Source organism: Ranitomeya imitator, chromosome 1 (genome assembly GCF_032444005.1).
Source record: "Ranitomeya imitator isolate aRanImi1 chromosome 1, aRanImi1.pri, whole genome shotgun sequence".
In the NCBI taxonomy this organism is placed as follows: Eukaryota; Metazoa; Chordata; class Amphibia; order Anura; family Dendrobatidae; genus Ranitomeya; species Ranitomeya imitator.
The window spans coordinates 889889083-889906391 of NC_091282.1; the positions used below are offsets into that span (position 1 = coordinate 889889083).

Below are 17309 nucleotides of genomic sequence, written 5' to 3' on the forward strand. Positions count from 1 at the left end.
TGGTCAGACCTACGCTCTCCCTCTCTTTTGAACCTCCTATTTCCTGTCCCCAGGTGCCAGCTTCTGCGGCAATAGTCTCTCTTGGGCCTGCCCCTAACGCTCCCTGTATTGGGGGTGGTCTACCTGGCTAGCTCACCCTTGGGAGGTTCATTGTTGCGGATCTGCGGGTGCACTCTAGGAGTTCCAAAACCTTACAGTAACCTTACAGTCCGCAGGTGCCAACTCTGCGCTTTCAGCAGGTCTATGTAGAAGATAATGTGAAAGAACTGATTGCACTCTCAGCCATCCACTGTAAAACCGCCTCTACATGTTCTGCACCAGGCTGTTATGACATTCTGTACCAGGCTAATATGGCACTCAGCACCAGGCTGTTAGGGCACTTTACACCAAGTTGTTAGGGCACTGTGCACCAGGATGTTAGGGCAATCTACACCAGATTGCTATGGCACTGTTCACAAGGCTGTTAAGGCACGCTGCACAAGACGGTTAGAGCATGCTGCACCATGTTGTTAGGACACGTTGCACCAGGCTGAAGTGCCCACAGCCCAAAAGCTTGTTGACTGGCTGCGCTGCAGCCTTTCAGCAAACTTTATTCGGCACCGAAGCCGAACAGTAAGATGGACTTCCACAAAAAAGTTGATGTTCGGAATTCAGCACTGGACACTAGATGTCTGGTACGAACCCTGAACTTTACAGTTTGGGTTCGCTCATCCCTAATCTTTTACTCTGTTTTTCACAAATGTACAAAAAGGTTTTACCTAAACTATGCCATATACATATGTTTTACCTGTCAGGAAACCTTGAGGGAAGAAGAATCCTGAAATCCAGAATGACTTTGGCTGACCTTGGCGAATCCATGCCTATGACAAACAAAATATGTTCTAAACAAATACAGTATACATGTTCTTTAACAGAAACTTTCTATGCCTACAAATTTTAAATCTCTGTATAATTTGCATTTATTTGTTTCCTCTGTAACAGGAAATTATTAAAGAAATTGAGTATTTTTTGAAAACTTTTTAAAGAGAAACAGAAGACAGTAAGAGGGTAATTCTCAAGTTGTCTCTTGAGCAGCTCATAGCTATGAGCTCCTTTCTTCATGGTTTTTGGCAGGGCAGGCACTCCTCCTTAAGGCACAGTTCTTGTGAGAAGGGCTTTAGTATTAGGTCAGCATCACACTACCATTGAATACGGGCGAGTGCTACGCGAGAAAACATCGCATAGCACTCAGACCAGCGTTAATGTTTGGAGCAGCTCACATCACTGTTTATTTTCTTGGGCATATTCAGCGTGCGTGTAAAATCGCAGCATGCTGCGATTGTCACTGAGACATGGCCAAAACTCGCCACCAGTGCAAGCCAATAGGTGCAAGAAAAAAAAATTGCACAGAACTCGGATCATGCGAGTGCTTTCCAATTTTTACACACCGGTTGTTAGATAGCTACAAGAAAAGCTGGCAAATCATCTGCCGCGTACAGTAAAATTACACTGACAGGTTAGAATAGAATAGATAGGAATAGATAGAATAGATATATACACATAGAATACATAGTTGTCAGTGGCACACATATATAGAATAGAAAGAGTGTGCAAAGCAGTCAAAGCAAAAGGTGACTACTTTGAAGAACCTAGAATATAAGACATATTTTCAGTTGTTTCACACTTTTTTGTTAAGTATATAATTCCACATGTGTTAATTCATAGTTTTGATGCCTTCAGTGTGAATGTACAATTTTCATAGTCAAGAAAATACAGAAAAATCTTTAAATGAGAAGGTGTGGCCAAACTTTTGGTCTGTACTCTATATGTATTTATATTACATAGATAAATAGACAGAAGAAAAGCTGGCAATTCATGTACCCTGTACTGTAAAATCACAGCAGGAGCCGACAATATGGAAGAGATGGATTACATACAGTAAATACAAATAGAATAGCTACATATATAGATGTCTGTGACAAATACAATTAGTACAGTGTGTGTGCAGCTTACTGTACCTGTATTTAATTAATAAAAGATTACATTTTTTTTTTTAAAATGGATTGGGCTTCAGCGCAATTTTCATAACCAGCAGAGGGAAAGCTGACGGCTGGGGAAAGATGTTTATAGCCTGGGAAGGGAGTAATACCCATGGAGCTTCCCAGGCTATTAATATCAGCTCACAGCTGTATAAATAGCCTTTACAGGCTATTAAAATGGAGGACCCTAAAAAAAATGACATGGAGTACCCCTATAATTAATAACCAGCAAAGGCTCTGCAGACAGCTGCGTGGCCACGTAATCGCTCGGCACAGGAAGAGCTGCCAGCACCGTGACCAACGAGATGCTGTGTGGGCGCCGGGACCAATGAGATGCTGCGAGGGTGCATGTAAGGTGAGTAGGATGTTTTTTTTTTGTTTTTTTATAGGAATCATTCATACAAGGATAAGGGATAAGGAGCCATGCATATAAGGACAGTGATGGGGAAGCAATGCATACCAGGACAGGATGGGGGAGCCATGCATACCAAGACAGGATGGGGGAGCCATGCATACCAGGACAGGGAAGCCATGAATACCAGGACAGGACAAGGGAGCCATGCATACCAGGACAGAATGTGGGATCCATGCATACCAGGATAGGATGGGGGAGCGTTGCTTATTAGGACAGGATGGGGGAGCCATTCATACCAGGACAGGATGGAGGCACCATGCATACCAGGACAGGAAAGGGGAATCATGCATACCAGGGCAGGATAGGGGAGCCATGCATACCAGGACAGGATGGGGGAATCATGCATACCAGGACAGGGCGGAGGAGCAGTAGCATAGCTACTGGGGGGCAGAGGGGGCCAGCGCCCCGGGCCCAGGTTCATGAAGGAGCCCACCCAAACCAACCCCAACTTCTAAGGGAGAGCACGGCAAATTGCCTGCTTCCCTATCCACCTGAGATGCTGCACGCTGGCTGGCACAGTGGCAGAGTCCTTAGTGCAGTGTACTGAGCGGCAGGAGCTCACCTAATAAGATTCTGACAGGCTCTGTTCCACTCCTGTGTGCTCTCCTTCATGCACGCTCGAGCTCCTCTGGGTCCTAGTGCTTACCGCTGATTTACCTCAGACACTGCCTGGTCATGTCTGACCTCACCTCACGCTCTCTGCCTGCAGCACTTGGTGAGACACTGCAGTGCCATCCATGAACTAGCTGCCTGCAAACTCCATCTGAGGGCTGCCAGAATGTAGGCTAATAAATTCAGGTAAATGTCACTGTGGGGTGAATGTGAGAGGATGGGGGCAGGGTGTGCACTGAAGGGGTGGTGGAGGGAGGACAGGGCTGGGGCCTTATTATTATACTTACTATAATAGTGTTTTAGCACTCTGCACTACATCACATGAAATAAGTGCTGTTTGGGGGGCTGATGGGGCGATAGCGGGCTTATTATTTTTACAGCCGGGGTCTTATAAGCCCCAGCCTGTTAGTATAACATGCCCCCATACAGTAACCATGTTGTGAGCTGCATTATATGTAATGCTGTAATAGTAAGTGACTTATTGTTATAAAGTTATTTAAGGGAGCCTGAGCTCATGGTTTGTACAGCATCTATCAGCACCGTCTGTAGTGTACCAGGCGGACAAGTTTGTCTCTATAAGGGTAGGTGCACAGGGTCAGTAAATGCTGCGGTTGGACGCTGTGTACTTGTGCTTCGTGCAAATGTTACAGCATAGTGGATGGGATTTCAAGAAATCCCATGTCCACTATGCGTCCATAGACGCCTGCGACGCCCGTGGTTTACCTGTGGAGACAGATATGCGGCGCATCTTTCCAGAGCGCACTATGTCTATTTATCCAAGATAAATGTCACCTGTACAATGTATTGGATGCGATGAATCAGCACGGTTCAGTGAACACATGCGGAATCACCTGGGTTCAATAGCGGCAGCACTTTGGACACATCGGACATGTGCTGCGTCCAAAGCGCTATCAATTACTGTAACGTTTGCATATACTGTAAAGCTGCAGTGATTCATAGAAAAACATAATAATAGCTACTAGGGAGTGAGCGGTGCTGTGCAATAGTCCTTCAGACAGGTCCCTGGTGGCTTCTCCCCACTCGCTGACAATACGGTGCTGTGCACTAGTCCTATAGACAGGTCCCCGGAGGCTTCTCCCCACCCGCTGACAGTGTGGTGCTGTGCACTAGTCCTACAGACAGGCCCCGGCGGCTTCTCCCCACCCACTGACAGTGCGGTGCAACCAGGGACCTGTCTGTAGGACTACAGCACAGCGCCGCTTTCTCCCCAGCACCTATTAAAAGTATGTTTTTCTCTGAAACTCAGCAACTTTATAGAGCCAAACATACCTGGTGAGACACTACAACTGGGGCCTGATACATGTTGCACATAGTTTGAGCAGCCTTTATCACCTGTGAGCTTACCTTTAAAGGGGTAGGCCAGGCTTGGGATAAAAGTCTGCGGTCAATCTATGTGACTGCAGACTGCCATATCATGACAAAGTGCAGTGCGCCTGCTGCCATGAGTCCGATCAGGTGCGATCAGGCGGTCATGCAAGTGCATGTTTGCTATTTGCACGCGCTGACTAGATACGTTTGGCGTCTTTCAATAAAAAAAGAATTGAGAGAAGCCAAAAGAGTGTAGTCGACACATGACTGCAAGTTGTATACCTGCAGTCACATTACCGCCTGTTCACATCACCGATACTGGGGTCATAATTACTGTACATGGGGAGACTCATGGGCCATTATTACTGTACATAGAGGGACATTGTAACATCGTGTCTCTCCCCAGGCCTGTGTCCCTGGACTGCCATGTAATCAGGCTGGAGTCAACAACCAGTAGGGGGGAGCCCTCCCCCATGGAGGGGTGGATCCCTGGTCACAGAACAATAGACTCATATGTTGGCTGATTCAATTGTGTGGTGACTTGCGAAGGGTTGGGATCTTAGGCTGAGGCGAGATCCCTGTGACTGTGTGTATTTTTGGAAGCTGCCACATGGGACTGTGTTGTGCCCCTCATCTGCTGTATCTGTTGAATTCACTCAAGGACTATTGCTATTTCCCTGGCGTCGGATTACCGGGTGGCGCCCCGGATCTACTCACTTTCTGTGGACTCATTGTGGACTCATTGTGGATGCTGCAGAATTACTTTCATTTGCGTTGTCCCAGTTTCCTGTTCCAATAAATCTTGCTGGATTGATTATGGCTTGGTGTCTCTTTCTGCTCTGTCGCATACCCCATCACAAACTGTTGGCAAGCAGTGGGGTCAGAGAAAAGGGAATGGAGGACAGCGGCTCATCAATGTCTGGAACCGGAACCTCAGGATACAGGAACTGGACTGTGGCGAGTTTACAAACAAAGGCCCGTGAATTAGGAGTCTACTATAAAGGACTGACCAAGGACCAACTAATTAAGGCTTTGGAAGGAGCTTACCTGCAAGATGGAACCGAAGAAGGATTCCCACAGCAAAGGGAGGAAAGAGAGGAGCTGCAGGTAAATACCCAAAAAAGTCAGTGGGTTGTGTGGTATGAGGAGGAGATGGCATTGCTTGGGGATGAGGCCACCATAGAGGTTAAGAGAGAGGCTACTCGCACAGCTAAGGAGAGACAGCGCATGATGGAAGCAGCTAGAAGCTCCAGACAGACTGTAACCACAGCACCCACTATGAGGGAATTCCCAAGGGTGTACCGTAAGGACTTTAAGCCGTTTAACGAGGCTGCAGGCGACATTGAGGTCTTCTTCCAGGACTTCGAACATCAATGTCGATTAATGGAAGTTCCAGAAAGGGAGCGAGTCAGACATCTGGTGGGGCTCTTAGATAGTGGAGCTGCCGAAGCCTACAGAGTTATAGACCCTCAGTGGAACAGTGAGTACGAGGAGGTAAAAGAGGCCATTCTTGAACATTATGCTGTAACTCCAGACACTTACAGAGGGCAGTTCCGCTCCTTAGCCTGTGAGGGGGAAGTGTCTTTCAAGATATATGCCCACAGGCTCAAACATGTGTGCCACCGCTGGCTGGAGGGAGAGGGGGCCTTAACCTGGGAGGCCTTCCTCCAGGTCATCCTAAAAGAACAGTTCTACGCCAAATGTCGCGCTGAGATCCGTGAATGGGTGCGAGAGAGGAAACCAGTGACAGTGGAGCAAGCTGCTGCTTTAGCTGATGAGGTTCTCGCCATCAAGCCTCAGTGGAAAAATTTACTGGTGGATGAAGTAAAAACTACCAACACCCCACCATCAGTGGTCTCTTGTCCTTCAGTCCCCAAAGTTTGCTGTCCCACTAGACCACCAACTCTTGTTGATACCCATGTGACTCACCTTCCAGCTAGTATTGCCTCTTCCTCTGAAATGCTACAAGGAGAGAAAGTAGTAGAGCCAGGTGTTATGGATGTGGGCATCCCGGGTATCTGCAGGCCACCTGCCCAGCTATACAGTGGAGAAATCGGTCTCAACCCCAACAACCACCTCATGCACCGTCACATAGATATCAGCCTCCAGGTTCCCTTACCTCCATCCGCATAGTGCACATGGGAAGGAGTGTGATAGAGCGCAGCTGTTACCAATGTGGGCAGACTGGGCATCTACAAGACACCTGACCTCAGGGTCAACTGAGGATTGACCCTGCACCAAATCTGCCTATCAATTATTTACAGCCAAACACAATGGAGGAAGAGGTGCCACCCCTACAAATTGATTTGCCTAATAGCTTAGAAACCATGTTCAACTATTAGGGGTTTATGGGGTGCAGGCCACAGCCACGAGTTCCTTTAATCCTCAAAGAAAGCACTTACAGGAGGTCATGCTGGATGGTCGAAGAGTTCTTGGCTTTTGTGACTCTAGGGCATTTCTCACCATAGCTGATCCCAGAGTGGTTCGGCCACAGGCAATACAGCATGGACCTGGGATTACCATTGAATTAGCTGGAGGCCAATGGAAGAATATCCCAAAAGCAAGTGTAGAACTGGACTTTGGCTTTGGGGTCAAGCAATGCGTGGTTGGGGTGATGAGGGGCCTGCCTGCAGATATTGTCTTAGGAAATGATGTGTGAGAGCTACAATGTCGATTTGTGGGTGCAGAAAGCAGATGTTAAGTCACAGAGGATGTAAAATGGAGCCCGCCTTTAAGCCTACAAATGCACCTTACAATAAAGATGAGGCAGTCGACACAAACGCTAATGGATTGTCCAGGCAGGAGCCATGAGTTATGTTGGCCATGTTTACGTGTACTTGACAAGCGACCTGTTGAGGTCACTAGTATGTACACTACTTGAGGGGGGAAGGGGTTGTAATAATAATGTAATAATATCCTCCTTGGGATATTAGTTGTGATTTACGTTAATAATTTTTAGGTTTTATTGTTCTCAACACATTCCACTATGTAATGAATAAAGATTTACAACTGGAATATTTCATTCAGTGATATCTAGGACATGGGATTTTAGTGTTCCCTTAATTTTTTTGAGCAGTGTAGTTTTCAATCTGGACAGTGCCAAGATGCGACCATCCAGGCTGAAAATCACTGATGAATGAGCTGTTGCGAGTGCAGCATCAGTGAGCAGCGGTGACCTTATCAAGGTTACCGCAAGTCACTGAGGCTGAGTTCCCAGCTAGGCCAATGAACTGCGGTGACCTACCTGCAGTAAGATCAAGCCTAGCACAGTGAGAAAAAGTATCATGGTGCAGAGGTTAGTTCATCGCAGTTCACCGGGAGACTTTCACTGGAGTTAATTTGAACTGCGGTGAACTTGTCTTTGCACTGAGACTTTTTCATGAGACATTTTGCCTGGCTGGTTATCAAAAATATAAGTGAAACCATGCTGTTTTTAAAAAAAAATTATTTATTTAGAAAGCAGGCGCTGGCTGATGAATACTCCCATCAGCCACTGCCTGCTCTCACTGTTATTAGCGGCAGCAGGCTTCGGCTGATGGGAGCAGTAGTCCCATCAGCTGACAACAGTGACCAGAGGTAAACTTTATACCTTCGATCACAGCTGCAGGCTCCTGCTGAAATTTGACAGTGTGGGAACCGCGGCTTTCTGACCAGTGATAATGATTTTACCGGCAATCAGAAGCAGTGTTTATCGCGCTGTCATGCACCTGACAGCATGGCAAACACTGGATGTTCGGGCTCCTCAGTCAAGTGAATGGGGTCCGGCTTTGGGTATAGGTCCGGGTACTGTTCTGGTACCCAAACTTTTTTTAACTGTTCGGCAGAACCCGCCGGACCTAAACATCCAGGGGACCGCCAATCTCTAGCCTGATTAAAAATACTGATTCTGATTTCAGAAATATGCAGAACATCCTAAACACAAGTTTTCTTGTATTTATTCAGTCTTGGGTTCCTATAGATCACCTAGGAAATAAACAAAGAGTGTTGAGAACAACTGTGTAAAAATTTCTGGTACTCACATCAATAAATGATGTCCTCAGAAGCAGATCTTTGACCCACGATCCTAAGGGTTTCAGGGATGGATAAGCAGCATCAGCCCACAGTGTAGGAACCTGATTATTCAGGAAGCTTTTGTATATTCTCTCCATTTCCTCCGACATAACCACAAACCCAGCAATAGCTTTATTAAGGGTCTCTAGAGAATTCTGCAGGATGACATAAATAGGAATATTAACATGGATTCCTTGGTAACTTAAAATCACATTATATTAATCATATGTTTGAGATTCAAGCATGAGGGTCCTTTTAGGCATTTCAGTTGTTAAATGTGTAACACATTCAGATACCTAAATCCTGATCATCACTACTCCCCTTACCAAACAAGTTATGTCAGAATAAAAAAAAGGGTGATGTCAGGAGACAGAAAGAATGTGCATGTTGAATTTTAACCCCATCAAAAACATACACTCTCAGCTAAGCTAAATGTGCCTGTATATATGGGTGGAGGGAGTCAGTGGAGATACAGTGGCTGTTAGAAATCTGTTGGCCAAAAAACTAGATTTTCCACATAGACTATAAAAAAATAGCAATACGTACAGTCATGGACAAAAATTTTGAGAATGAGACAAATATTAATTTTTCCAAAGTCTACTGCTTCATTTTTTCTAATGGCAATTTGCATATACTCCTGAATGTCAGAGTGATCAGCTTAACAGCAGTTACTGTACTTGCAAAGTCAATATTTGCCCAGAAAATGAACTTTAACCCCCAAAACACATTTCAACATCATTGCAGTACTGCCTTAAAAGGAGCAGCTAACATCGTTTTAGTGATTGATCCATTAACACAGGTGTGGGTGTTGATGAGGACAGGGCTGGCGATCAGTCATGATTAAGTAAGAATGACATCACTGGACACTTTAAAAGGAGGCTGGTGCTTGGTATCATTGTTTCTCTTCAGTTAACCATGGTTATCTCTAAAGAAACACGTGCAGCCATCATTGCACTGCACAAAAATGGCCTAACAGGGAAGAGTATCGCAGCTACAAAGATTGCTCCTCAGTCAACAATCTATCGCATCATCAAGAACTTCAAGGAAAGAGCTTCCATTGTTGTCAAAATGGCTCCAGGGCGCCCAAGAAAGACCAGCAAGCGCCAGGACCGTATCTTAAAACTGTTTCAGCTGCGGGATCGGACTACCAGCAGTGCCGAGCTTGCTCAGGAATGGCAGCAGGCTGGTGTGAGTGCTTCTGCACGCACTGTGAGGCAGAGACTCTTTGAGCAAGGCCTGGTTTCAAGGAGGGCAGCAAAGAAGCCACTTCTCTCCAGAAAAAACATCAGGGACCAACTGATATTCTGCAAAAGGTACAGGGAGTGGACTGCTGAGGACTGGGGCAAAGTCATTTTCTCTGATGAATCCCCTTTTCGATTGTTTGGGACATCTGGAAAACAGCTTATTCGGAGAAGAAGAGGTGAGCGCTACCACCAGTCTTGTCTCATGCCAACTGTAAAGCATCCTGAAACCATTCATGTGTGGGGTTGCTTCTCAGCCAAGGGAATCAGCTCACTCACAGTCTTGCCTAAAAACACAGCCATGAATAAAGAATGGTACCAGAATGTCCTCCAAGAGCAACTTTTCCCAACTGTTAAGAGCAGTTTGGCGCCCAACAATGCCTTCTCCAGCATGATGGAGTACCTTGCCATAAAGCAAAGGTGATAACTAAATAGCTCATGGAACAAAACATAGAGATTTTGGGTCCATGGCCTGGAAACTCCCCAGATCTTAATCCCATTGAGAACTTGTGGTCAATCATCAAGAGACGGGTGGACAAACAAAAACCAACAAATTCTGGCAAAATGCAAGCATTAATTATGCAAGAATGGACTGCTATCAGTCAGGATTTGGTCCAGAAGTTGATTGAGAGCATGCCAGGGAGAATTGCAGAGGTCTTGAAGAAGAAGGGTCAACACTGCAAATATTGACTTGCTGCATTAACTCATTCTAACTGTCAATATAACCTATTGGTACTCATAATATGATTGCAATTATACTTCTGTATGTGATATAAACATCAGACAAACACTAATAAAAACCAGAGGGCAGCAGATCATGTGAAAATATAATTTTGGTGTCATTCTCAAAAATTTTGGCCATGACTGTATTATTTAGGTCCATTTTATAGACCAAAATAAAAACTAGCAGGTATCTCCTGCACCCAGAGTTTTACATGTCCACAAAATGATGAACCCAGTCTTAAGAAGTAACAATTTTTTTTCAGAATTATTAATTAATTATTTTTTATTTTTACATAGTGCTAACATATTCTGCAGCGCTTTACACACATTATCATCACTGCCCCAAAGGGGCTCACAATCTAAATTCTCTATCAGCATGGCTGCTTTCACACATCAGGCAAATTTTGAAAAAAATGGATCCGGCAAAAGTTGCCGCCTGATTTTTTCCTCATAGACTTGTATTAGCGCTGGATTGCGACGAATGGCCTCACGTTTCATTCGATTTTTGCTGGATCCGTCGAAAATTCGTTTTCCAGTGGCTGGAGAAAATGGACATAGGACTGTTTCTTGTGTCCGTCAAAAAAACGCACAGCGACGGATCCGGTGAAAAAACGGATCCATTGCATCAGTTTCTCACAATTTCAGACGGATCCATTTTCTTCAAAATTCGCCATATAAAAACATAGAAAACACAACGTGGGCACACAGCCTAAAAGTTAGTGGTTAACCCCTTACTGACATTGCACGTACATTTATGGCAGACTCCCTCCCTTTGATGTTGGCTCTGGGGGTGAACCCACATCTTTCCGGGGACATGTCAGCTGTTTTGAATAGCTGACATGTGCCTGCAATAGCCGCGGGTGGAATCGCGATCCACCCACAGCCATTAACCAGTTAAATGCCGCTGTCAAACTCTGACAGCAGCATTTAAATCGCACTTCCGGCCATCGGGCCCAAGATACGCACAACGGTGACCCCCGGTGACAACCGGTGTGTTGGCATGACAACCTGAGGTCTCCTGTAGACCTCGATGGTTGTCAGTGTCGGCTTGCTGTGAGCGCCACCCAGAGGTCGGCACTCCTAGCAAGTGAGCAATTCTGCTATATAGAGGCGATCGGAACATCGAATCTATGTAGCAGAGCTGATCTGGTTGTGGCAGCTTCTAGTCTCCTATGGAGACTATTGAAGCATGCCAAAAGTAAAAAAAATTGTTTTTAAAAATATTAAAATATGAAAGTTAAAAAAAGTCAAAACTACTTTTTTTTGGTCGCCGCGACATTGCATTAAAATGCAATAACGGGGAATCAAAACATCGTATCTGCACCAATATTGTATCATTAAAAACGTCAGCTTGGCATGCAAAAACTAAGCCCTCACCCAACCCAAGATCACGAAAAATGGAGATGGTACTGGTATTGGAAAATGGCACAATTTTTTTTTTTTAACAAAGTTTGGAATTTTTTTTTCACCACTTAGATAAAAAAGAACTTAGACATGTTTGGTGTCTATGAACTTGTAATGACCTGGAGAATCATAATGCAGGTCAGTTTTAGCATTTAATGAACCTAGTAAAAAAGCCAAACAAAAAACAACTGTGGGATTGCACTTTTTTTGCAATTTCACCACATTTGTATTTTTTTCCCGACAGGGTAAAACCAAAGGTGTCATTCAAAAAGTACAACTCAGTACGCAAAAACAACTCCTCACATGGCCATATTGACGGAAAAATAAAAAAGGTATGGATTTGGAAAGAAGGGGAACAAAAAACGAAAACGCAAAACCGAAAAAAGCTCCGGGGGTTAAGGGGTTAAATGCATCAGAAAAACAATAGCCTTGAAAAATTTAAAGTACAGTAAAGCCCTCCTCACACACATAGGCACACTATAACCAGCATTTCATTATTATATCGATACAATTGAGTGTGTTACTATTTATTGGTATGAAATCCAGTATATTTCAGCAAAGGGCTGACAATTTTGGATTCCTTCTTTAGATCTTTTAATATTAGTGAAGATGAATAAACATTTATTATTTTAACTAGATGTGGCCCGATTCTAACGCATCGGGTATTCTAGAATATGTATGTATATATGTACGTCCCGCTGTGAGTGGGGGATAAATTCCGCACCAATATCGATGATTGGCCAGCTGGGCACAACCAATCAGCGAAGCGTGGTTCAAATCCACCGTCAATTCGCGGCTAGACTGCATCTGTCACTGATTGGTCGCAGGATGTCGGGCGTTAAGGTTGCAGGATGTCGGGGTTCGGGGTACAGGATATAGTACAGCCACATAGTATATAACACAGCCACGTAGTATAGAGCACAGCCACGTAATATATAGCACAGCCACGTAGTATATAACACAGCCCACGTAGTATATAACACAGCCACGTAGTATACAACACAGCCACGTAGCATATAACACAGCCACGTAGTATATAGCACAGTCACATAGTATATAGCAGCCACGTAGTATATAGCACAGCCACGTAGTATATAACACAGCCATATAGTATATAGCACAGCCATGTAGTATATAGCACAGCCATGTTGTATATAGCAGCCACGTAGTATATAACACAACCACGTAGTATATAGCACAGCCCACATAGTATATAACACAGCCCACGTAGTATATAACACAGCCCACGAAGTATATATCACAGCCACATAGTACACAGCACAGCCCAACATAGTATGTAACACAGCCCATGTAGTATATAACACAGCCCATGTAGTATATAGCACAGCCACGTAGTATATAGCAGACACATAGTATATAGCAGCCACGTAGTATATAGCAGCCACGCAGTATATAACACAGTCCACGTAGTATATAGTACAGCCACATAGTAAATAACACAGCCCACGTAGTATATAGCACAACCATGTAGTATATAGCAGCCACGTAGTATATAGCACAGCCATGTAGTATATAGCACAGCAACATAGTATATAACACAGACAGCCATGTAGTATAAAGCACAGCCACATAGTATATAGCAGCCACGTAGTATATAGCACAGCCACATAGCATATAACACAGCCACGTAGTATATAACACAGCCCACGCAGTATATAGCACAGCCCACAAAGTATACATCACAGCCATGTAGTATATAGCACAGCCCACATAGTATATAGCACATCCACGTAGTATATAGCAGCCACGTATTATATAGCAGCCACGCAGTATATAACACAGTCCATGTAGTATATAGTACAGCCATGTAGTATATAGTACAGCCACATAGTATATAACACAGCCCACATAGTATATAGCACAACCATGCAGTATATAGCAGCCACGTAGTATATAGCACAGCCACATAGTATATAGCACAGCCAAATAGTATATAACACAGACAGCCATGTAGTATACAGCACAGCCACATAGTATATAGCAGCCATGTAGTATATAGCACAGCCACGTAGCATATAACACAGCTACGTAGTAGATAGCACAGCCACGTAGTATATAGCAGCCCCGTAGTATATAACACAGCCCATGTAGTATATAGCACAGCCCACAAAGTATATATCACAGCCATGTAGTATATAACACAGCCCACGTAGTATATAGCACAGCCACATAGTATATAGCAGCCACATAGTATATAACACAGCCCACGTAAAATATAGCACAGCTACATAGTATATAACACAGCCCACGTAGTATATAACACAACCACATAGTATATAGCAGCCACGTAGTATATAGCACAGCCACGTAGTATATAACACAGCCCTCGTAGTATATAGCACAGCCACGTAGTATATAGCAGCCACGTAGTATATAGCACAGCCACGTAGTATATAGCACAGCCACGTAGTATATAGCACAGCCATGTAGTATATAGCACAGCCACATAGTATATAGCACAGCCCACGTAGTATATAACACAGACAGCCACATAGGCTGCATAGGCAGCATCAATAGTAAAAAGTTGGTCCAAGATGGGGCGACACACTGGCACTGACTGGAGAGGAGTAGAGAGGGGGCACTGACTGGAGGGGAGTAGGGAAGGGCGAATTCGCGGCCGGACTGTGCCCATCGCTGATTGGTTGCGGCCAGCCGTGACTAATCAGCGACGAGGGATTTCCGTGACAGACAAACAGACGGAAGTACCCCTTAGACAATTATATAGATAAATAAGTGCTTGTATGTGAGGGTCTTCAGGTATATAAATTTTAAATAAGAAAAGAAAAATAATATTTGGTAATTATACTTCTTTATCGTAACTTGCTTCCTTCTCTTTCAAACACTATGCTTCAGTTCTGTTTCAATGCCCGATTTAAGTTTCTATCAAAGTTACTTTATAGGGCGGTGCTAGGGGAGATGGTATTTGGTCCTGATTTCATTAAATGGATTAAGATACTATATGAATCCCCGAACGCTAAAGTAAGGGCTAAAGGGGGAATGTCAGAGCGATTTGAGCTTTTCAGGGGGACTAGACAAGGCTGCCTACTATCGTCGTTTCTCTTTACACTTGCAGTAGAACCATTAGCTTGTATTATTAGAAAACACCCAGGGATAGAGGGTTTTAAGTATGGGAACATAGAAGAAAAAATTGCTCAATATGCTGATGACCTATTAGTCATTAATAACGCTAATAACTCTATTCCAAACATAATGAACACAATTGAGAGATTTGGGACCTTTTCAGGTCTGACAATAAATTGGTATAAATACGCTCTTCTAACTTTAGACTCCAGGAGTACTGCTATTTGGAAGAGTCTCTCCAACATTCCAGTACTTCAGAAATTTAAGTATCTGGGGATTTACATTACTATGAAATTATAGTAGTTTATTCCATTAAATGTAAGTCCACTGGTTATAAAATAATAATCTTTATTTTTATATAGCGCTAACATATTCCGCAGCGCTTAACAGTTTGCACACATTATCATCGCTGTCCGCGTTGGGGCTCACAATCTAAATTCCCTATCAGTATGTCTTTGGAATGTGGGAGGAAACCGGAGTACCCGGAGGAAACCCACGCAAACACGGAGAGAACATACAAACTCTTTGCAGATGTTGTCCTTAGTGGGGTTTGAACCCAGGACTCCAGCGCTGCAAGGCTGCTGTGCTATCCACTGCGCCACCGTGCTGCCCAATAAAATGAGGAATAAAGTGTGTATATGGGAAGCCTGGGGTAGAGTAAACTTCATTAAGATGTGCTAGTGCCATGCATTCTGTATGTTATGCATAGTTCACTTCTCTGGATTCCTAAATACTGGTTTTGGAAAATGCACAACATATTTAGAGATTTCTTGTGGAAAAGAGAACCCCCAGGAATAATACTGGAAAAACTGCAATTACCAAAAAATCAGGGAGATTAGCTTTGCCTATGGGAGTACTACATACCTTCCCAGTTTCAGCACTCCCAAGGTTGGGCATTGAAGGAGGCCCAGGAAGCAGAATCAGTAGTATTAAAATACTTGGGTGAAAGGGAATTTACTGGAGATATTGGAATCACACAAATTTGTAGGTAGTCCGAGTATATACCCTACCTGGTCACTGGTCCATAAAATTTGGTGGACATTTAAAAGACGGTTAGGGATGACAGACTGCTCAAAGTACACGCCTATCTGGAAGAACTTTAGTCTAGAGTTGCAGAGATTGGAGGGATTTGGAGAATGGAAAAATCTGGGGTTGAAATATGTGCATTAGTTATACTTTGATAACCATCTCAAGTTGTTCGAAGAGCTGATTTTAATTTGAGTAAAACTGAATTATTTAAATACTTGCAAATAAGACATGCAATATGGGCTCAGGAAGCCATTTCTGATCTTCCTATTTCTTCAAATGGGCTGTAAAACTTCATAGTACAGGTAAAAGCAATGAAGGGAATCATCTCTCAGGTTTACAACTCATTGTTGCTAAAGATTTTGAGTGACCCAATGGCTCAGGTTCAGAGTAAGTGGGAGCAGGATGTGGGTAACATTTTTACAGAGGAATGGAAAGAGGAGCTGGAATTTTCAGGGTTGCTTTGAATAATCACAATGCAGAGAAGGTCTCAACTGTTTCTAGTTCATAGAGTTTATAGGTATTGTAAAGAATGGGCCTATATATGGATGATTGTTGTCCCCATTGCAGGGAACAAAATATTTTAGTATGGGGGAAAGGTACTTAGAGATAGAGAGGGAAATTCATGTAAACTGTTTAAATATAAGGTACATATCTCATTGAGCAGCATTTCAAAGGAGCTTCTTAAGAAGCTTGAATTAGTCATAGTGGCATTACAACATAGTATTTGGAAGAGAAGGAAGTAAATAAAGTAATGAAGTATATTGCAAAAATTCATAACTATACAAAGGGTAATCATTCATTTGTTTAAATATTCATTAACAATTCAACGAGAAATTTAGCTTATACTTTATCAAGTGACTCACCTTAAGAACTCTGAGAAGATTATTAAATCTGTCCACTTCTTGCCCAAGTACGGTAGTCAATGAACTTACTCGACCTTTAGAGTCTTTAGCAAACAGCATCTCCGAAGCAACCTCCATGTCTAACTTGTCTGCAGAAAAATATAAAAATATTAGGTAAACAGGTATAGACTAAGCTGAGTAGATAGGGTTTGAAAAGAAAAAAAAAAGAAAAAATAATATATATATATATATATATATATATACACACACACACAATGTGCCAAATTATTAGGCAAATTGGATTTAAGTGTCATAAAGATTTAATTGTTTTGTTTTTCAAGTAAACTCATGGATGGTATTGTGTCTCAGGGCTCAATGGATCACTGAAATCACTCTTAAACACGTGAACTGATAATTAGTTTTCCAGGTGATTCTAATTAAAGGAAAACTACTTAAAAATGATGTTCCACATGATTAAACAGGCCACAGTTTTCAAGTAACATGGGAAAGAAAAAGGATCTCTCTTCTGCCGAAAAGCATCAAA

The 17309-nt window shown here is 43.3% G+C and overlaps 1 protein-coding gene across 1 annotated transcript in view; it reads right to left on the reverse strand.

Moving 5' to 3' along the window:
• Positions 1-17309, reverse strand: part of DNAH6 (dynein axonemal heavy chain 6) — a 621891-nt gene that overhangs the window by 30443 nt on the left and 574139 nt on the right. Inside the window, exons 71-73 of the mRNA XM_069743176.1 lie at positions 16787-16914; positions 8394-8579; positions 788-860 (exon numbers count right to left, since the gene is read on the reverse strand). Of these exons, the coding sequence (XP_069599277.1) occupies positions 788-860; positions 8394-8579; positions 16787-16914 (387 nt within the window). The remainder of the gene's footprint in view (positions 1-787; positions 861-8393; positions 8580-16786; positions 16915-17309) is intronic.